Source organism: Aspergillus ochraceoroseus (genome assembly GCF_002846915.1).
Source record: "Aspergillus ochraceoroseus IBT 24754 chromosome Unknown P175scaffold_3, whole genome shotgun sequence".
NCBI classification, from domain to species: domain Eukaryota; kingdom Fungi; phylum Ascomycota; class Eurotiomycetes; order Eurotiales; family Aspergillaceae; genus Aspergillus; species Aspergillus ochraceoroseus.
In genome coordinates this window covers 2,188,589-2,208,330 of record NW_024468478.1, presented here as the reverse complement: position 1 = coordinate 2,208,330, position 19,742 = coordinate 2,188,589, and the positions used below count along the sequence as shown (strand labels likewise).

Sequence of the window (19,742 nt, the reverse complement as noted above, 5' to 3'; positions counted from 1 at the left end):
CACGCCGTTATGCCACAACAATAACAATTCAAGATTCCCATGGCGCCCAACCGAATCACGACCGGCGAGGATAATGACCGCCCTGAAATCGACCGACTTCAGCTGCGGCAAATGCTGCTGGACTCGCTGCCAGCGCACCGGGTTGGATGGGGCAAGGTCCTGCTCAATGCCGATTGCAAGGGGAGCACGACTACTCCGACCACGGCGGCAGATTGGGTGTTGAGCTTTGCGGACGGTTCGAGGGAGAGCGGATTCCGGCTCATTGTGGGCGCTGACGGGGCATGGAGGAAATTGCGTCAACTTCTAAGTCCTGTCTGTATCCCCCAATTTCGCTCGCTCGCTTCTGCATATTAACCAGGTTGCCTTGCACAGATTACTCCTGCTACACCGCGGTATTCCGGAAAGATGTTTATCGAGGGCCGCCTGTCACAGTCCAATCCTCAGTATGCTGCAGCCCTCGAAATGGTTGGCGCCGGCAATTCCATGGCCATGGGTACCGGCTGCGCCCTCTGCATACAGCAGATGTCTGATCGTTCATACCGCGTCTACATGGGCCTCGAGGCGCCCGAAACGTTGACGCGCCCGGGTGGTGACGCCGACCTAACCGACATGGACAAGGCACGCCGGACGGTGGCAGGGTTTTATGCTGACTGGGGCCCTCAGTTGCGTGCGTTTATAGCTGCTGCCGAGGGTCCATGGCGTCCATGGCCGCTCTACCGCCTGGACGCGGACGTGTTTTCACCTGAAGCGCAGAACCGTGACGACAAGACCGGCAAGAGCTCTTGGGCACGAACTCCCGGAGTCGTGCTGATAGGCGATGCGATGCGGCTCACTGAACCACTCCCAACGGCGAGGGCGTCAACAATGCCATATATGACGACGCCTTGGTGCTATTTGATCGTATTTGCCCCGAGTTACGCATTGACGACAATCACAACCGAGGTGGCGCCTACGACGAAGCGACCGACGCCGCAGCTCTGGAGCGTGCGATTGTGGCGTACGAAGAGGAAATGCGCCCCCCCCGTGCATACGCCGGTATCCTAGACAGTATAAACATGGAAGGCTTCATTCCATGTACTCTGACGATGGAGCAGCAAGGATGATCAGCATGGTCAACCAAGGGCCGGGGGAAATGGCAACTGATCATGAGCTTTGATCTTCACCTCTTCGCTTGTAGCGCTGTAATATATCAACTCTTCCGGTATTTTTGTTCTTTGTGCAGCTGGAAGCTATGCTCTGTCATACTTGATTCAGTCCGACAGCAAGCTATTAATTAATCCCAGTGTGATAACACGGTTTCTATTGCGTTCGCCATCCATCTCCGGGATTCCATATCAAGACAGCCATATTATATTGAATTTCCATGAGCTGGTCTATGACTCAATCTGAGAAATGGCCGGAATCCCAATTGGGACCCCGATAGATATTTCCCGATTGGTTAGTTTCCTGTATCACATACAGTGGTATATAAGGACGTCACGCCAGATCTAACAGCTACTAACACTCACTCACCTACCCAATTCCCATCTCCAGTCAACTATCCAGGATATCCCACCATGGCGCGCGATAAACCCCAAATCCAAGACCTGTTCAGGACCAAACGCCTGCTGTTCCGCGCCGCAGAGGAGACAGAGGAAGATAAAGCGTTCCTCAACAACCAAATTCTCAACGATCCTCTCATCCAAACCATGAGCACCATGCGTCTGCGACGACCGCTGGCAAAGAAATCCGGCGAGGACTTTATCAAGATACTAAACGAGGCATTACTCGGTGTAATGGTGTGTCTGCTGCGTCCTGATGTCGTCGACGCAAACCCCACCATCATCGGCCACCTAGCGCTGTCGACTTCAGGGAACCACCATCACCGCAGCGCGATGCTGGGGCTCTCCTTTGCAGAGCCCTTTCGCGGCAAGGGGTATGGTGGTGAAGCCATCAACTGGGCTCTAGACTGGGCCTTTGAAAGTGCGGCGTTACATCGCGTCAGCATCGGGGCTTTCTCGTTCAATACGAATGCGCTGAGGCTGTACCGGAAGGTTGGGTTTGTTGACGAGGGTCGAGAACGTGAGGCTATCTACTATAATCGGTCCTGGCACGACGTTGTGAATCTCTCGATGCTCGAGCATGAGTGGGAAAACCTGAGGCGGGTTGAGCAGGAAACCGAGGGAGAGAGTAAGGAGAGGTAACTATTATCAGAATTATCTGTGGGTATTAATTATATTATAAACATGATTCTCTGTGTATATGAAGATAGCAATTATCACACCAATACTTAGGGTGTACAATAGCTCATCAATATGTGCCACAGATTCCCTTTTCTGCAGTGCGTTGTTACTCGTTCCAAAGCCAGATAGTTATAGCCGATGAAGAACATATATTAAAGTCCAGGCTTCAGTGGCGTTCTATCTACTCCCTCTTACGCTTCTTCATAGTGTTGGGAGGTCTACCAGTCATACTTACTACGAAGCATAGGGTCTCGGTTCTTACCTCGAGGCATGGGTCAATGTACAACGTACAGAGAATGACGGTTAGCTGTGTTGGGATACCCATCATATACCTAGTCTCACAGGAATCAAGGTGCCTATGAGGAAGCCACTGGTAAGCAATACCAGTGGCTTCCTCAGTGACCGTGTTCTACGCCGGGGTATCATATCGTTGCGACCGTTGGGGGTTATGCGTTATGCAGGCAGAGGGCAGAGTACAGGGATGCCTAGGAGGCATCCCTGTGGGGAGTCCAAAGTGGACAAGCACCGCCAACCAGAGCATGCGTCCTAGATGGCTGTGCTGTTTACAGCTGTAGGTTAGCAGGAGGGTTTTCACGGCTCCAAGGAGCGGCGAGAAAGAGAACAAGGAAAAAAAAAAAAAAAAAAAAACGTAGCATGTCCTTTCGCTGGTATTATCCAGATCAAGTTCAACGGTATTTCTCAGATCAAGTCTTGCAAAAGCAATCCTTGAACACCCGTCATGCCACGTACACCTAACTAAGATACTCACCCACACTTCATATCCAGGATCTCAACCTGGTCGGTGACCCGAGGTTGACAGTTATATTCAACCTTTCGTAGTCCGCCATCGGGCAAACTCATCGCTGCCCAGTAGCACTGTTAGGCGAAAACGTCGCTGTGATCACGCCGTATTAACCACCTGCGGGCCGAAACTATCCCCAGTCTCTTTCTCTTTCAAATTCCCAAACCAATCATCTCGAGACTTTCGCCACCATTCCTCCAGTGCAATCACCGTGATTCCAGCCATAATCACGATCGCGTAGTTGAACAAAGTGGAATCCTTGTCGATCATACCATCGCCATACTGCGGGGCGCAAAGCACCGCGAATGCGAAGCTATTCCATATGAACGTCACGATCGCACATATCACCCCGAAGCGCCCCAGGTCCCAAAACTCGGGTTGAAACTTCTTCCGAGTGATAAATGCACGACCGAAGCCAAGAATCCCGTACGCGGCAATGGACCCCGCAGCCGAAGTAGATGTCAAGCTGGAAAACGCGACCTGCGACGGTAACTGCGTGCAAAGCAGAAGTGCGGCACACACCGAGATGAAAATTACCGCGTTGTGCGGCTGTTTATCCTTGGACACGCGACGGAGCCAGTCACTGTAGGGGAAAACCGAGTCTCTCGCGATGGCGAACACCAAACGCGAGACGGCCACGAGAGAAATCGAGGTGTTGAGGATGGCGCCGATCATAGCGACAACAGTGGCAACAACGTGCGCACGTGGACCCAAGGCGAGGGCGTACATGTTGATGAACGGCTGCGGAGCGCTCGTGTCATAGAAAGTATCGATTGGTGGCATGCAAAACAAGAAGAGAATGATGATAGGGAAGCCACACAGGGCAGAGGCCACAGTCGACCAGAAGACTCCCTTAGCGGCGGACTTATTCGCCGCGACCGTCTCCTCTGCGACGTGGCCTGAGGCATCCTCACCTACCAGACAGCTAGCGGTCAAATACCATGACAAAACCCAGTTCAAGCCGCCACTTGTGCCGCCCCCGTTGTATGTTGATGTGAATACGTACTCCGCCGACCGGAAGCCATATGTTTTTGATACTCCGATAGGCAACCAGATGAAGTTCAGGAGCATGTCGATGGTAATCACAAGGACACCAGCACGAAAAACCCAGGAGTAAAACCGGGGCGGTAAGAAATTTAGCGAGGCCGCGAGGGCGAGGAAAAACAAGGAAAAGGCCCAAGCGACTGCTCGCGCCTTTACATCCGACGTTGCAGAGGGGAATGAGGAGTTCGGATTGAAGATCACCACTTCGGAAATGAGGTAGTTCGCGACCCCAAAGGAATCCGTCGCTAGAAACGAGGTCCACGCCACCAGCGTCCAGGCGGCTACCAAGAAGGAAATGAAGCGCGCTGTCCTAGCGCCTCCCCATGACTGGAAAGCCCAGTAATAGATAGAGCCGGCCGCGGGGTACGCAGAACAGGCCTCTGCTAGGGTGGCGGCGGTGATGACGGAGAGAATACTACCAGAGAGCCAGGAGCTCCACCTACTACATATTAGCTTCAAGATCCAAACCCGGGTGGTGTAGACGGGATGTAGACGTACATGGCCGCAGGACCCCCCGCGCTGAGAGCGATGTAGAACAACACTCGAATACCGCCAATAACATTAAGGGCGGAAAACGAGCAAGCGAAATTGTCAAAGGCGCCCCATCCACGGGCCAAGACAGCCTGGTATCCTAGCTTATGCAGCTCCCTGTCGTCGTCCGTCACTGCAGGAGGATCCATAATCGGCAGGGCTTGGATTTCCTGGCCATACTTGGCGATTGAGTCGTCCATGGGTACTAGGTTTGATATACCAATAGCGATGAGGGCAATGGATGAGATGATAGCTAACTCTGGGCCTGAAGGTTGTGAACTCGCGGTTTGCTGGAGAGAGAAAATCTCAACTGATTTCTCCAACACGCTCTCCCGTCACGTGGCAGGTTGCTCGATTGAACTATTCCTGATCAGGAAATATGACTGATTATTTCCTCTATTAGTAAGATATTCATTTACAACTGGGTTGATTTGCTGGCAAGTAATTCTGATAGGCTCGTCTTATTAATATATTATAGAGAACTGCCTAACTAAGCTCTAAATAAGCTTCATTAACTACCCAGGTAGGTAATTATTAGTCCGATGTACTTCAATGACTTGGTAAGGTTATCTATATCTGTTAGATTAATATAATCCTATATAGTTTGTACATTTGCTATATATAGGACCCTTGCGCGAAATATACTCTGCTACAACACACAAGTATGACTGCCATAGCAGGAACAGGTTAATATCACTTGAATTTTCGTTAATTGGCTTCAATTCCAGACCTATAATACTTCAAGCTTTGATTCATTCTCTGCTTCTTTATTTTCATAGACTATAACAAGTTGCATTCCATTCACAACACCCAATAATTGATCCTCCTCCTCTGCAATGCAAGCAGTGCACAATCAACAATTATAATAGCACTTCATGCTCTGAGCCTGTCCAAATGACGCACACTGGCTGGTGATGCTGTTCTTCATATCCGCAATTTCATTTTGACAGTTTGAATCCGAATACACGGTGCAGGCAGTACCGAGGGGTGGGATGGTAGACCCAATCGCTCGCACGCTGGAGAAGCTCGAGTACTGGAAACAATTGCCTTGACACGTCGGCTTGAAGCTTCCAAGTGGGCTGTCGCAGTTCGCTCCACCATAGTAGGTCACGCATTCTCCCTTGCCGCCTGCGCAGGAACCGCGTTCCTGGAGTATTCCCCTGGCTTCGATATTTTCAACATCGGAGGCGGACGACTCGGCAAGGGGCGAGGCCTGGACAAGCAAGCCGGCCTGGAGGGCAATGCTGAGAAGAGTCAAGAGGCGCATTTTGAGGGGTCTCTTGCGAGAGTTAGAACATGGTCGGTTCAGGTGGATATCGGGTTACATACCTGATATGAACCGAGAATGTTGTTCGAGGGAGGTGGGTTTGATGGCTATGGGTGTTCTGGATGAGGGTATGAGCAATTGGATATTGATCGCTATTTATCCTCGAGTCTCTTCGAGGCCGCATCCCATGCCTCGGTCGTGTGTTATACCCAATAAGCGGAATATGTCTCTCCGCTGTGTCGCCATCCTGTCTGGTTCGATCTCCACCCGTGACATGTCAGCTGAATGCCCCATTTGCAGAAAGAGGAAGAACTGAGTAAGGGCTGAGTACGGGATGCAGGGGTTGAGAATTTGCCCTAGTTATAGCCCAGTATCGCTAAGCACCATACGATACTACACGTTGTAAAATGGCCAGAGTAAGAACGTCCCAGCCTCGCAAATGAAAGGCGAACTCAGCAATTGAGCTGGACATTTTGCCTCAGGAGCAGGGGGGTTTTACCGTCTTGTGATGGATGAATCAGAGATGACTACAACCTTGGCTTCTGAGGGTTCACTACTTCACCTGCACTAAATGTCGATCTGCACTGTACAGGGCCTAGATTCGGGCCCTCTATAGGTTCACTATTCTGCACCGAGCGGACGATCTCAAGTTTAGCCGGAGTGGGGTCCATTTCTGGGACTCATTTCTTTCTACATTTGGAAAATCCTCCCTCAGTCAGCGTTTACACACGCTGAACACACATGGGATTGTCTGAGGAATCCTAACAATAGACCTCGGAGCGACGGAAAATGCGTTCTATTGGGCCACACTGAACCATGAAGCCGTAGCTGAGAGAGTGAGGATATAAATGGTGACTGACCACGTAGCTATCCGACTAGAATATCGATTACACTACAGACAAGTGAACCGGGTTTCATTTCATATCTTCAACTACAGTGAGTACCCCAGGCTCATTTTGAGGAACCCACATAAACCCTAATAAACACAGACAGACAGATACCCCCAAGATTGACTCTCAATAATCTCCATTCTTCAACATGCACTTTACTCGAACCGCCAGCGTCCTTCTCACGGTAGTCGGACTTGCGCTCAGCTCGCCCGTGGATTCAACGAGTGTTTCCCTTGACAAGCGTGCCGACTGCGACACCCACACATGTATCACCTACTATTCCGATAGCGGCTGCACGCGTGGCTTGGAGCGCGGATCATACAAGCCCGATTGCAGCGGCAATTGTTTCCGATTCGACAGCTTCTCCAGTATTCAAGTCGCCGCCAATGTCTTGACCGGGGCGGACTGCGTGGCGTACTCCGACAGCAATTGCCAAAATGCTATCTCTGATTCTGGAAACCAGCATGGTCACTACTGCATGGAGAATTTGAATGGTGCCAAGAGCATGAAATGTTACTATGGATGTTAAAGCAGATGATGGTTCATCTTTGTATCATCGCTTACATGGTTATATTGTAGCATATCCTTAAACCTGGCCAATATGGTTTAACAAGCGTGGCATTCCACGCGGGGATATAAAAACAATAAAGATCTGAGCAATAGATCTCTTTGATATTCTCCGTAACTGGCTTTTCAAGTATTGTAGAGTATATTCGCAGGAGGGTATAAAATCCATTTATGCCAAATATGAGATGACTATCCACTCTTCCGGAGAATTCCAGGGCTTTCTACTTAACCCATGTAGGAGTTGATGGTAACTTGTAAGCCACAATAAAGAGAATAAAGCATGAGCTATTATGACTCCAACTCTAGTGAATATATCTCCACTCGTATTGCTGATTGGACTTGACAGATCCGCGATGTAACCGCACTAGAGAAACTTGGTTTAGGGCCTCGTTGAATCTTTATTAAGGGTCTTGACTATGATAACGCAACTATAAGAAGCCCCTACATCTCCTCAAATTATATGAAAAGCCCCTCGTTACCCCTCTCTAGTATGGCTGCTCCCGATAGTTACCTCCCTCCAAGTCTTCCAGAAGAAAAAATCTTGCAATTGATACGGACTCTGGATCTGCCCACCCCAAAGAAAATTGAGCCCCTTCAAGTTACAGCGGCTTTCCATTCTATATACTTAATCCATTTCACTTCCCACGATGCATCGTCCATCCCCGCACGGGCAGAGCCGGATGGAACCGTCATTCTCGTACTAAGAGTATCTGGACGTCAAATCCCAGAAATCAAAACTAAGAACGAAGTGGGTGTGATGACTTGGATCCATGAAAACACCAAGATCCCAGTTCCACGAGTCATACGATACAGCGCTTCGGAGGATAACCCCATCGGTTATGAGTTTACCTTGCTTGAGAAAGCTCACGGCGTCAGCGTGGACAAAGTATATCCATCGCTGACAATGGAAACCAAGCTGAAGCTGATTCACCAACTCACCGACTACCTAGTTGAACTGCACTCCCATTCCTGGTCCTCGCCCTACGTTGGGGGTCTTGCGTTGCAAAACGGAAAAGTCATCGCTGGGCCCCCGATCGAGGAGAACTTCTGGCAGACTCCAGACCTAGCGAAGTACTGGAGTGGGACGCAAGAAACACTGGAGTCACTCAACCCTACCAATGGCGAAGGGTATCAGGGTTTTGTTGCGTATAACATCGCATGTTTACAGCGGTATATCCATGCTATACAGGTTCATCCAGCGCTTATCTCCTTCCGCGATATGATCCCCCGTATCAACGCTTTCGTATCTGCTCTGGACTCTCCTGAATATGCAGAAGAGCTAAATCGAGTCACATATGTGCTGGCGCATAAGGATATGCACTTTGCCAACATAGTCTGTGACCTTGATGACCGTGAATGGCCCATCACGGCCGTGCTGGACTGGGAATTCTCCGGCGTGGTTGCAGCCCCACGCTGGAACCCGCCCCGGGCATTTCTATGGAATGGGAGGCACGAGCCAGAAGATAAGGAGGAACGGAATAATCTTGAGGAAAGATTTGAGAATATTTGCCTTGAGCAGGGAGGAGGACGCATGCTCGAGCAAATGAAACTGAATCCGCTGCAAGACTCGATGCAAACGGCCGTCAATTATATCAGGGCAATTGTAGAGGTTTGTCCCCGGGGGCAGGCAGCAGATAAAGTGACTGGGTGGCGGCAAGTTGCCGAAGATGCAATGAGTGCTTTCGTGTCTGACGGTGATTTGGTATAAACGGGCCGTCGTTCACCACCAAAACACCAGATATGGAGTATAGTCTAGTTGGAGAGCTTGGTTCCGGTTCACAATTATCAAGGTTATATTTGCGAGTAGACTACGAACTGGTCAATGCATCTGGTGAAAAGCTCACTCCTGCAGTCGACCCCGGTAGATATCAAAGTACTAGGGACATCTCCTCCGTTCTGTGAGATATACAGAAGCAGGTATAAACTTGTTATCAGGGGTAGAAGCATTCATCATGAGCCTCCCGGCCTGATTCCATGACATACAATGATACGGTATTGGAAGGACAGAATGGTAATGATAATTCACACAGAACCAAAGCAGGTATCATAAATAAGCATGTCCCGATTGCCAGCGTAGTGTAGTCATTAGATGCAACGAGATAGTATATAAAAAAAGGACAAATTTCTGCGCGATGTTTATTAATCCTCCGTCTCTAATCGACACCTCGAATAGTCTCAATAATTCCCTAGAAATGGCGCCTCCCTAATCCACTTCCTATCCCGAATCTCCCCCAACACCCAGCGTGCTAGACTTCTCCGGGAGAGATTCAGCCCGCCTTGATGATTCGGGCCTGCATATTCTGCCCAAACAGGCAAATCCCCAGAACCATTCGTCAGGTGCGGTATCCGAAAGATGGTCCAATCTAGATCTGTACCGGTCTCACTCACCCTCTCTGCTATCCGTACCATCTCCGCATTCCCTTGCGGAGCAAAGAGCTTGGGGAATTTCCCGTAAATAGCAAGCTTCCAGGTGCTGACGTCTTTCTCTTCTACCCAGAAAGACGGTGTTGACAAAACGATCAACCGTCGGGTCCCGTTAGTCTTCATAGCCCGAATGATCGTTGGGAATGCATCCGCAATCGGCGTATCTGTGGGACGCGTTATTATAGCGGAGGGGGAAACATAAGCGCCGAGGAAAGAGACCACAGTCGTAACAGAGTGATTTCTCATGGCGGACACCAGTCTGTCATAGTCCGTGAGACTGCCCGTAGCGATGGATATCTTTGGGTGATCTGAAAGCTTAGCTGGGAGCTTTGATGGTGTTCGCACGTATAGCACCAAGTGGGATTGATCGGAACGTTGCAACGCTTCTTCAATGAAGGCCAGGCCCGAACCACCTAGTTAGGGTAAGAAGCCATTGGTCAGCGGCTTGACTTCCTCACGAACCAATGTGCCGAGAGTACAGGTGCAGGGGGGGCCATACCTGTGGCGCCTAGGACAAGAATGACTTGTGGATCTATAGACTCCATCTTCCAGCAAATGAGTGGAATTACCAATGAAAGCTTGCAGGCCAATGGAGAGAATCATTCCACTCTGAACAAGTATATAGAGTACCGGGATTTGAATTGGTCGGAACTGTTTAGATAAGACACGAGTCTCGGAACCCCGAAATACCGATGCTTTAATAATGTCTTTTATATTTGACTAGTTAGTTAGATAGATATTTCTGGTGCTGAATAATGACATCGGGATAGGTACGCTCTTGCTTTATAATAGCTTAATAAAGGAAGGTGGTTCTACGTATTTCTTCTCTGCCGCTCTAATACTACACTGGATAGCATAAAACCCAGCGCGAAACCGCCGAGTAGCCTCTCGTTTCTACAATCATCTTACTCAAGCATAAGACAAGGACTTCATTCCGACAATGTCAACCACTACTCTCCAGCCGATCAAGCTCTACGGAGGGATACTGGGTCCCAATCCCTTGAAGATTGGCATTATCCTTTCTGTCCTCGAATTGCCTTATGAAGCTGTGCCCGTACCCTTCGGCGAGATCAAGGCTCCTGTATATGAAGCAATCAATCCAAACGGCCGTCTGCCTTCCATCCATGACCCCAACACCAATCTCACGATCTGGGAAAGCGGCGCTATTGTCGAATATCTCATCGAACGTTACGACACCAAGGAGCCCCGGAAGATCAGCTTTACTCCGAGAAGCGCAGAAGCGGAGCTTGCCCGGTCTTTCCTCTACCTCCAGGTCTCGGGCCAGGGCCCTTACTATGGACAGGGCTATTGGTTTAAGGCCTATCATCATGAGAAACTTCCCAGCGCTGTCGATCGCTATGTCAACGAGGCCAAGCGTGTCACTGGCGTACTTGATCAATGGCTGGCGAAGCAAAAGGAGGCTCACAAGGACAGCCTTGGGGATGGTCCTTGGCTAGTGGGCAACAAGCTATCCTTTGCAGACCTAGCATTTATTCCCTGGCAGAAGATTGCGCACATGGCATTCGTCGAACATGGATTCGATCCGGAAGAGTTCCCACATGCGAAGGAGTGGCTAGAGCGCATGAGCACGAAGACACCCATTCAAGCAGTGCTGGACTCTGCGGCTGAGCAAATGGCGAAACATACTCAGAAACAAGACAAATGATGATACTAGTTGCTACGGGTGGATTGGGAATGTACGGAGTATACAAGACTATAGACACAAGTTAAACTAGCAAAGGAGCAAAATGGAGAGTGGTTGCTAGAGAGATAAAGTGAGCATGCAGTCCCACTACTCCCTTCTGGTTTGGAAGTATGACATAGAAACCTACCTCGTAGGCACTTACTAGGTCATAGTTACCCTAATAGAAAGGGAGATATTCTTGTTTCCATCATATTTCCATCATCCTGTCAGTACTACTACTACTACTGCTACCTTCCCACACCCAGCTCGTCGTGCAATCCTCTAAACACACTTAACACTCACTCCCTTTACAACTAACTATACAGTACAGATGCACATATTATTAAAATAAGTAAAAAAAAAACATACAACAGTCAGGATTCGCATGTGGTCACCCACCATACTACTAACTGACCGGCAAGTGGCTTGAGTACGGCTGAGCGGACGGGAAGCCCTATTTTCCACTTCCTATGGTCGTATGTACTCAGAATTGCTGGAGTATCCTACTTGTATCTTGATAACAATGGGGCAGAAACACTGGTTCATCAACAAGAGAAAACAACAGGGCCTGCAAATTTGGAGAAACCTCGGCTCTTCTGCTGCGGAGGAAGCCCTACTTTAGAAACAATCGACCTTTTAATGCACCAATGGGCGTATTTGCAGGAAACATCCATGTATTTCGACGTTGCGGGGTCGGAGGACTGCCGGTCGTATGAGCTGAAGCATTGAGCTGCCGCAGTATCGAAGCTATATCCGACGCCATGGCGGAGATTGAGTAGGCGGATCGGTTTTCCTCCCGAGGAGCTGTTGACTTGCCCCAGCCTCTAAGATCGAAAGTAGCAGTGGGATATGCGGATATGGAGCCGAAAAAGAGACGACATAGTGGATTGATACTTGTCCTAGGCAAGAACAGGGTTATAGTCGCATATTTCATATAGTCCAGCAGCGCAGACAATCCCAACATATATAGGGAGATGTAAGCTGATCTGTTTGATATGATTGCCATATTTGCAAGAAATCCCTATAACGGCGCCAATTCCAGCTTCACTAGTGATAATTCAGAGAGTTTGGAGTCAATATGGCTGAGACATGGTTTGTAGCTAGCTGTTGGACTTTTTGCAGCAATAACGATGTTGCGTCTGGAGCTGTACAAGCACATCTGACAATGTTTACAACTACAATTCCTGTTGTATCAGCATGCAGGTAGGGTTCGTGAACCACCTTGGATGTGGATGCGAAATTGACTAATCTCCTGGTAGAAATGGGCGACGATGTTGAAATACACCTACCTGGTTAAAGGGTGCCTATAGTTAAGTATGCGGGAGTATTGAAAATATAAGAACATTTTATTTTGGTCGTCCAAAGAAATACAAAGGTGAATCGCTAACCGGCAACTCCTCGCTTGAACACCAAAAACGGACACTCGAGAATCATTTAATACGCCAACCCATGCGAAGTGCGCGTCCATCGGTAGAGAGACAGAATTTCTCGTCGCCGTGCTTTATGCGTCTCCCGGAAATGAGGATCTGCCCGTTGCGCGTCATGCAGCATCGATCGGAAGACTTTCCGGATGTTTTTCTACACTTGTGAGTTTTGTTATAGGCAAGGGTAGAGAAGACATAACGATATACCTGAAATGTGGTATCCAACGTCACGACACTCACTTCGTGGGCGCGTATAATAGTCTCGCATACTTCCTCGACCGACTTGTTGAATCCTAGTTCGGGCATCCGATCAACAAACAGCAGAAGGATGAAACTTCCTTGAAGCAGATATATGCCGAAGAGGTACGGCATGAAATTCAGTTCCGGGTCAAGCGTGAGGATTTGATGGACGGCAGCGGTGGCGCTGAGAGCGTGAGAAGCACAAGCCTGGAAACTGTCCGACATGATCCAATCGTCTTTGTCCTCAATCATGGAGATCGGGTCCCATTTTCCGTGCAGAAGGATATAGAACACGTGGAGCATATGGGAGCTGTATGCAATAACTAGTGGCTTTTTGGAGTCCATCACTGCAGCGTTACTACCGTAGCTAAGGGGGTGAGTGATGCTGAACGGGTCGAGTACGGGTTGGGTCGGGAGAGGGTTTTCCAGGTCGTCTTTCAATTCCACTAAGTCTTGTTCGCGTTGTGATATTAGGGTTTCGATTTGGTGAATTGCCTTTGGAAAGACAGATTGACCAAGGAGAGGGTGATTCTGCATGTGGTGGAAGTCGATAATGTGGCCAAGCACGGTGGCCAGAGGAAGGAAATATTCGAAGAACCCATATCCAGTGATTTTTGTCGGAGGACCTAGGTGAGCCGCAGGGATAAAATTCAGATCGATGTTTTCTAGACTTTGCCAGAGGGCTTCTGGTAGCGGTGCAGCGACGCGGAATGTTCCTTCGGGGAAGTTCACAGTGCCATTAAACGAAAGCGCAAGATGGCGGTCGAGGCAATAAACTAGCCAAAAGAGCCGTCGACGTTCCTCTTTGACGATGAGCCACCCACGGTGTGAAGTTTGCCCATTGTATAGTTGGCCAGAGATGCTTCCAGCCTTCATTCCATCATCCTCCATGCTCAAGCCGCTGGCTCGAACCAGTCGGATAGCTTTGCTCCACCATTTCAAGCAGTCTGCTTTAAAATGACCTCCTGATATCACAAGCGTTAGAATTACCACTGCGAGAATGACATCTGTTGACCCCAGGAAGTCAGGTATGAGCCCGCTTCCTGCTGCGTGGCACACTGAAGAGCGGCCTTCTTTATCTGCGGAGCCTCCTCGAGGATGGAACTGCCAACCATCTGATCCACATGGTTAGGTAGAATACAAGCTACGAGGTATTTGTGCTTACCTGATGTCCTAAAGTAATTGTCTAAATCCACGGGCTCCATAAGATCCAGTGCAAGGCGATATAGATCGAGAACGATGCGTTGTCTTGCGCCGGGGGGATCAAATATCTTGATATCCGCGGTTTGCGCGACACAAAGCAGCATCACCAAGAGTAAAACGGAGGATGTTGGTCGTGGAGATGTCGGATGTAGAACCGACGATGGATGGACGATATGAGTGAGCGCATATGGCGATGTCGCTTTGAATATTGGGTTTCGCTGCTCATTGAAATAGATCTCCAGCATCTCAGAAGCATCGCTTGGGGGCAAGATGCCATCGAGGTACGGCAATAGTGGCTCCAGGCATGGATACGATCGTTGGCCCCGGGAGCATTCGGGTGGAAGATTACTCCGTATATTTCTATAAGACACAGTTGAGTACAAACCGCGCAAAGATCCAGCAGGCGAACTGCGAGGAGTCTTCTCCAGCCAGTGCTCCACGCGGCCCGGCGTATTCGTAGCCTGGCTAGGAGGATAGTTCGAATTTCCTAGCCTTGGAGAAAACACTCCTTCAAAGAGAAGAGGGTTGGGCACAGAGAGTCGAGCTGCCCCCTGAGGATCTACTAACCCTATATCCAGCAAGCTGTTGGGTGGCTCAACGCTAAAATGGTTATTTTGGCTGTCGTGCTGGTGGCTTCCTCCGATGTCTCTTGTGCCCATGGTCGGTCTCATTATCGAGTCATCCTCGGTATATGACGAGCTGCTCAGTCTTTGTAGACCGTCCATAATATCATCGTGCTCTTCTGGAGTTGAATCCAAGCTTCTGCCCACCACCGGGTTGTTCAGATCGTTCGCGCTTGAAGGACCGGGTGCTAGGGTTCTATGGACGCCGGAGGTGAATCTTGGGCGACGACGTCGGCCACGTTTTCGAACTACCTTTTCATACTGGCAATGGATTTTGCGCTCTGGGAAGGACTGTAAATCAGTTCCCTTGAAGACAGTCTCTCATGCGCCTTTTTTGTGCGGGGTCCAAGCCACCACATACCGGTGCATCTCTGGCTTTTGCTGAGTTAGTCCTTGCAAGACCTTGCCTACTGACGGAAATTAAACACAGAGAGAACAAGAGTGAGCCATAATAACGGCGACAAACTTGGAAACACCTACCATGGATGCTGTCCATCGCATCGCTGCTTCGACTGCGAGCATCGGTCACAGGCTCGCAGCACTCGCAACCGGCTCTCGTAGCTTGAGTCGGCTTCTAGCATCATGGAGCGGTTACATGCCCTCACACCCGACAATGTCCAACCGACCGCAGGGGAAACTCTCGCTTTTCATTTCTTTTCGGTTTTTCTTAGCCCAAGGAAAGTAGATTTGACTTATGACTTCTGGGGAAGCTCGATTGGTGGAGGATGCGGGGGCCCTGGGGGTTCGAGGCCATACTAACCTGCATTCCGGCTAATACTGTATGCTTAAGATGGGCGGAGTTGCTCGTATTGGGCGTCCTGTAGCACTTCATTTAATTTATTTCTCTGGTCGATGACACCGTACTTCTTCCGGCTTTAGATTAATGTAACCCGGGATCGCGATCGCTGGCAAACTTGGGTATTTCTCTGCTCTAAATCAGCATTACAGTAAAGTATAGATCCAAGTCTTCGCCATCTCAGAGCTTCGTCTGAATCATCGGCCTTCCAGTCTGTACGTCCCAATTATCGCCTGGAACACTAAAGCTGTAATTCATCCACTCGCCTAAGATCTGCTGTACCTCTGTGCAGAGTCCTTTGTCCAGTTCCGCAGAAGTTGCGGCATCCCCCAGCGCGGTCTCTCCATCCGGATTCCATTGCCACGCCCCCCGTTCTATGCGCAGAACCTGCAGCGATGTTGCAATGTTATTCTCAATTTCCGCGACCGATGTACCCCCCATGATCGTGCTCACCCGGAATCCGGGGGTCGAGACGCACTGTGCCCGACGCAGAGCGTGTCGTAACGCAAGCGATGCGAGTGAATCTCCCTGCGATGCCACATATAACGCTGCGTCCTGCGCAGCTTTGCGCAATCCTGGCGGTGCAGGGTGAAAGTCTCCTAGGGTACCGATTGGAACGCCTCCGTCACGTAAAAGTCCGATCGCAAGCGGACTGGAGCTGCACACAGACCCGACACCTGCTTCCTTAAAGGCCTGCAATCCTTCGCGCTCGAGTCGATCATTCTGTAACGTCATCTGTGCCCAGGTTTGTACCACATCTAGTGATCGACCGTATGTTTCTCGCACCCGACGCGCCACTTTGCTCAAAACATCGATCCGATAACCCGATACTCCAATATATCGCACCGCCCCGGTGGCAACCATCTCTAGTAGCACACCGATAACCTCAACCACTTGCTCCTCTGGAACAAACTCAATATCGTGGCAGAAGACTACGTCGAGATAGCCTGTTCGCAGCCGCTGTAGCGAGCGAGAGATTGAGTATCGAATCCACTGGGGCGAGTAGTCGAACTGCGATGCACTGATTCGCCCAACTTTCGACATCAAGAAGTAGTCTTCACGTTGATAACGGGATGTGATTTCCGGATGTGATAAAGCCTCGCCTAACAGTTGTTCTGAGGGTTCGTAATAGGCAGATGTGTCAATGGCGCGCAGTCCCAATTCAAAGGCCCGGCTGATCACTTCTCTCGTCTGGGTCGGATTCGGGTTGGAAGTGAGCTGATAGCTGAAGCCGGCACCACCTAAAATAAGGGGTGGAATAACCCGACTCAAGGGTATATCTGGTGTCGTTGCTTCCATCTGGCCGGCCTGGTCCGAACAAGTCGGATACACGCTCACAAACGGGAGGAAATATCGCAGTCAGAGTGCTGCTCGTCCTTCAGCAAAGCGACTACTCCTAAGAGATGCCCGATGGCCAGTGTGTCATTCATCTGAAAGCAAATCTCTCTAGATGTTATCCTAAGACGATGGGTATTTGTATTACTTTCCGTCTGGTTCGTCTACAAAGACGCATAGCTTGCCCAACCATGCAAATTCCCGACGACAAGTAGTGTCCTCGAACACGGCAATACTCTACCAATCGGGTTTATTTTTCCCTCTGACATTCTTCTCAGACTATCCATGGCACTTATTGCACCAGTCACACCTTAGCCTCATTTTCCATCAACGGGCTACCCCTGTTGGGGAAAGGCTGGAGGTGAATTTAGCCGTTAACCCAGTATATGAACTTATCAACGACATGAACAATAGTCTACTCCAAATATTTCAATAGACACACTTTCCACTTCTAGAAACTACCTAGGTATCCTAGCGAACATACTCTGTTTCTATCGGTGGTCGCTAAGTGATAAAATATATTACTCGTATTGATCTCTTCCATGCTATACGGTATGGTTCCACCAGTTATTGCTTCAAGTCGGACAATTTCACGAATACCAGCTAATATCAATTTCAACAGGGGAGGGGTTAAGATGGCCTGGATCGGGTATTATTAGCCAATCCTCACTTCTGCTATCATTTCAGAAGGAAATTTCTCTGTAGCGCCTTGTCTCTGCCGAATTTTGTCCGTACAGCGTTCAACAGCGTTCAACAGCGAGGGACTGTATACGACAGAAACATCGTCGAAGAAAGCACTCAATAACTTGATATGAGCGTAAAGATTCCCTAGTTGTAGATCATATTAGGCTGTGGCTTATGCCAGTGGGAGCTTTCCACAAGAGACGGTCTAGAAAACATTTGTAGCCTAAATCATCTAACATGGGCGAGATTTGATGGCTAAGGCAATGACTCCCGAACATGTATTTTCAAGGAAACTAGAATATGTCTCCCTAATAACGTTCATACCATCTCAACTAGTCTGCTGGTTCAGTGTCAAGTAAACCATTGTGCGGATGCGCTATGGCCGATGATTGATCTTCATCCGGTGCATCTTCGACCACCTGGCTACTATAACATTATCGTACGGAGCACGGAGTAGATGAGATGAAAATCTGATTTGGTTTTTAGTCCTACGGTATCCTCTATACTACTACGATCTTCCACAAAATCAAGACTTTTTCGTAGAATTAGGAGTCAAGAGCAGACTTTGCACCCATCTTGCCTGGACAGTTGGCACTTGACAGGAATATTGCATCAAGAAAAACGCTGAGCCATGAGTATCTCGCCTCTTCTGACTGAACAGAGACGATCCCGTCCAACAAAGAGGAATGGAATTCGAGTAAACATGGTGGATGCCACACGGGGATTTACTTTTCTTCAATACTCCCACAATATCCCCGACTTAAACACAATAGCCAGTGACCATGAACGATGCCTTATCTTGGAGCACCGCAATAGCCAGGAACCTAAGGTCAAGATGAAGATGAAGGCTATCCGTGGATGGTCATTGATCCAACTCTCGACCGACGTTGTCCGTCGCTCTTCTGGACTCATTGGCCTGGCTTAACGGGATGCGAAGGTTAAGGGGCACAGCTTATATTTAAAGACGTACTTATGTTTCTTATTTGATATAGGTACACAACGCCAGCCATGCCAGAATATACCCGGCTCGAGCTGCAGCGGAGAATACCGGTTTCTTTAACTTATTCGACGTGCGCTGGACCAGGCTAAGGCCTTTCTAATCAGCCACTCAATGAACAGGAAGAGGTGTCTCAAATCAAGTAGAGCTGTAATGATGGATTCCATGGAGTTGGTGGTACCCAGATAAATAACCGGAATCCCAAAGGTACATGTGAAATCGTGCTATTGGGAGTTATATCACTAACCATGTCGTACAGGTCAGAAAGAAAGCGTTTCTCTTTACTATAATCCCCAGAATGACCCAATAATCTTGGATCCAGAGAACCTTCCAGGAGCAGGAATACATATGGGAGGGAACAGGCCATCTTTCCGGATTCCGCGAAACTATAATTGAATTCTACGAGAAGTGCTTTGTACTTTCACGCAAGATAGTGTATCTTTGCCCTAGTACTAGAACTTCCTAAGGACTACTTTGATGGGATCATGACCCATATCCGTCCTAGCAGATACAAAAAATAGAACAGGTCGACATTCCCTTGCTCGAAAGTTTCGGCCGCAAAGTAGATCTCTCCACCGTGACAGTAGGGGAAGTAATTTCATGGTCTCCCTTTCTTCTGTTTTTCCCAGTCTATGGCCGTTGCTTTAGCTCTTATGCACCACCATTCTCGGCCACCCATTAAAGGAAGACTTGAGCAGTGCGTGTTGATTATAAGATAATGGATATTCGGTGTCCTGGGGTTTGATGAAATTAAGAATATTGACTTCATCCGTCTTTTAATTGTTCTGTTTCAATGCTGCAAAAAAATAAAAAAAATATATATATAACAGCTGCATATGATGATCGCCGAAAGCATGTTCATGCAGTCTCGATCTATACACTCTCCAGCTGCCGCATCTCCAAACAACTACCAGTGTCATGATTGACCCGCCTGCGGTATTTTCTGCAGAAAGTTGTGCGAAATGAAAGCGGGCTGCGTCTAAACTACATAAACCTTACGGGAGCTGCA

At 49.0% G+C, this 19,742-nt stretch overlaps 11 protein-coding genes across 11 annotated transcripts; 5 read left to right on the top strand and 6 right to left on the bottom strand.

Annotated features, from left to right (window-relative positions):
- Positions 1-39: 39 nt before the first annotated feature.
- Positions 40-1,103, top strand: P175DRAFT_0492642 (uncharacterized protein; the record flags this gene model as incomplete). Its single annotated transcript, XM_040895905.1, has 3 exons — positions 40-316; positions 359-804; positions 855-1,103. 3 exons carry the CDS (start codon positions 40-42, stop codon positions 1,101-1,103), a joined length of 972 nt encoding a protein of 323 aa, XP_040753430.1.
- A 197-nt stretch (positions 1,104-1,300) lies between these two features.
- Positions 1,301-2,382, top strand: P175DRAFT_0210416 (GNAT family N-acetyltransferase). Its single transcript, XM_040892595.1, has one exon. The coding sequence runs from the start codon at positions 1,557-1,559 to the stop codon at positions 2,181-2,183; it is 627 nt and encodes a 208-aa protein (XP_040753429.1). The 5' UTR covers positions 1,301-1,556; the 3' UTR covers positions 2,184-2,382.
- A 741-nt stretch (positions 2,383-3,123) lies between these two features.
- Positions 3,124-4,748, bottom strand: P175DRAFT_0435488 (uncharacterized protein; the record flags this gene model as incomplete). Its single annotated transcript, XM_040893734.1, has 2 exons — positions 3,124-4,507; positions 4,567-4,748. The coding sequence occupies 2 exons, from the start codon at positions 4,746-4,748 to the stop codon at positions 3,124-3,126; spliced, it is 1,566 nt and encodes a 521-aa protein (XP_040753428.1).
- A 587-nt stretch (positions 4,749-5,335) lies between these two features.
- P175DRAFT_0500890 (uncharacterized protein) lies at positions 5,336-6,132 on the bottom strand. Its single transcript, XM_040897049.1, has 2 exons — positions 5,929-6,132; positions 5,336-5,876 (listed from the first exon to the last, which is right to left on the bottom strand). The coding sequence occupies exon 2, from the start codon at positions 5,864-5,866 to the stop codon at positions 5,453-5,455; it is 414 nt and encodes a 137-aa protein (XP_040753427.1). The 5' UTR covers positions 5,867-5,876; positions 5,929-6,132; the 3' UTR covers positions 5,336-5,452.
- A 513-nt stretch (positions 6,133-6,645) lies between these two features.
- P175DRAFT_0500889 (uncharacterized protein) lies at positions 6,646-7,452 on the top strand. The gene has a single exon (XM_040897048.1). The coding sequence runs from the start codon at positions 6,905-6,907 to the stop codon at positions 7,283-7,285; it is 381 nt and encodes a 126-aa protein (XP_040753426.1). The 5' UTR covers positions 6,646-6,904; the 3' UTR covers positions 7,286-7,452.
- A 361-nt stretch (positions 7,453-7,813) lies between these two features.
- On the top strand, positions 7,814-9,031 carry P175DRAFT_0435503 (phosphotransferase family protein; the record flags this gene model as incomplete). Its single annotated transcript, XM_040893735.1, has 1 exon — positions 7,814-9,031. The coding sequence occupies one exon, from the start codon at positions 7,814-7,816 to the stop codon at positions 9,029-9,031; it is 1,218 nt and encodes a 405-aa protein (XP_040753425.1).
- A 400-nt stretch (positions 9,032-9,431) lies between these two features.
- P175DRAFT_0500887 (uncharacterized protein) lies at positions 9,432-10,325 on the bottom strand. The gene has a single exon (XM_040897047.1). The coding sequence runs from the start codon at positions 9,991-9,993 to the stop codon at positions 9,499-9,501; it is 495 nt and encodes a 164-aa protein (XP_040753424.1). The 5' UTR covers positions 9,994-10,325; the 3' UTR covers positions 9,432-9,498.
- Positions 10,326-10,588: 263 nt separating this feature from the next.
- Positions 10,589-11,829, top strand: tpcF (glutathione S-transferase tpcF). The gene has a single exon (XM_040897046.1). The coding sequence runs from the start codon at positions 10,688-10,690 to the stop codon at positions 11,411-11,413; it is 726 nt and encodes a 241-aa protein (XP_040753423.1). The 5' UTR covers positions 10,589-10,687; the 3' UTR covers positions 11,414-11,829.
- Positions 11,830-12,044: 215 nt separating this feature from the next.
- Positions 12,045-12,437, bottom strand: P175DRAFT_0531576 (alpha/beta fold hydrolase; the record flags this gene model as incomplete). Its single annotated transcript, XM_040899886.1, has 1 exon — positions 12,045-12,437. One exon carries the CDS (start codon positions 12,435-12,437, stop codon positions 12,045-12,047), a length of 393 nt encoding a protein of 130 aa, XP_040753422.1.
- Positions 12,438-12,774: 337 nt separating this feature from the next.
- P175DRAFT_0500884 (fungal specific transcription factor domain-containing protein) lies at positions 12,775-14,144 on the bottom strand. The gene has a single exon (XM_040897045.1). The coding sequence runs from the start codon at positions 13,984-13,986 to the stop codon at positions 12,862-12,864; it is 1,125 nt and encodes a 374-aa protein (XP_040753421.1). The 5' UTR covers positions 13,987-14,144; the 3' UTR covers positions 12,775-12,861.
- Positions 14,145-15,708: 1,564 nt separating this feature from the next.
- P175DRAFT_0500883 (uncharacterized protein) lies at positions 15,709-17,308 on the bottom strand. Its single transcript, XM_040897044.1, has one exon. The coding sequence runs from the start codon at positions 17,014-17,016 to the stop codon at positions 15,898-15,900; it is 1,119 nt and encodes a 372-aa protein (XP_040753420.1). The 5' UTR covers positions 17,017-17,308; the 3' UTR covers positions 15,709-15,897.
- Between the last annotated feature and the right edge of the window lie 2,434 nt (positions 17,309-19,742).

Coding starts and splice junctions, on each gene's coding strand:
- P175DRAFT_0210416 (XM_040892595.1), top strand. CDS start 1,557: ATGGCGCGCGATAAACCCCAAATCCAAGACCTGTTCAGGACCAAACGC.
- P175DRAFT_0500890 (XM_040897049.1), bottom strand. CDS start 5,866: ATGCGCCTCTTGACTCTTCTCAGCATTGCCCTCCAGGCCGGCTTGCTT.
- P175DRAFT_0500889 (XM_040897048.1), top strand. CDS start 6,905: ATGCACTTTACTCGAACCGCCAGCGTCCTTCTCACGGTAGTCGGACTT.
- P175DRAFT_0500887 (XM_040897047.1), bottom strand. CDS start 9,993: ATGAGAAATCACTCTGTTACGACTGTGGTCTCTTTCCTCGGCGCTTAT.
- tpcF (XM_040897046.1), top strand. CDS start 10,688: ATGTCAACCACTACTCTCCAGCCGATCAAGCTCTACGGAGGGATACTG.
- P175DRAFT_0500884 (XM_040897045.1), bottom strand. CDS start 13,986: ATGGAGGATGATGGAATGAAGGCTGGAAGCATCTCTGGCCAACTATAC.
- P175DRAFT_0500883 (XM_040897044.1), bottom strand. CDS start 17,016: ATGGAAGCAACGACACCAGATATACCCTTGAGTCGGGTTATTCCACCC.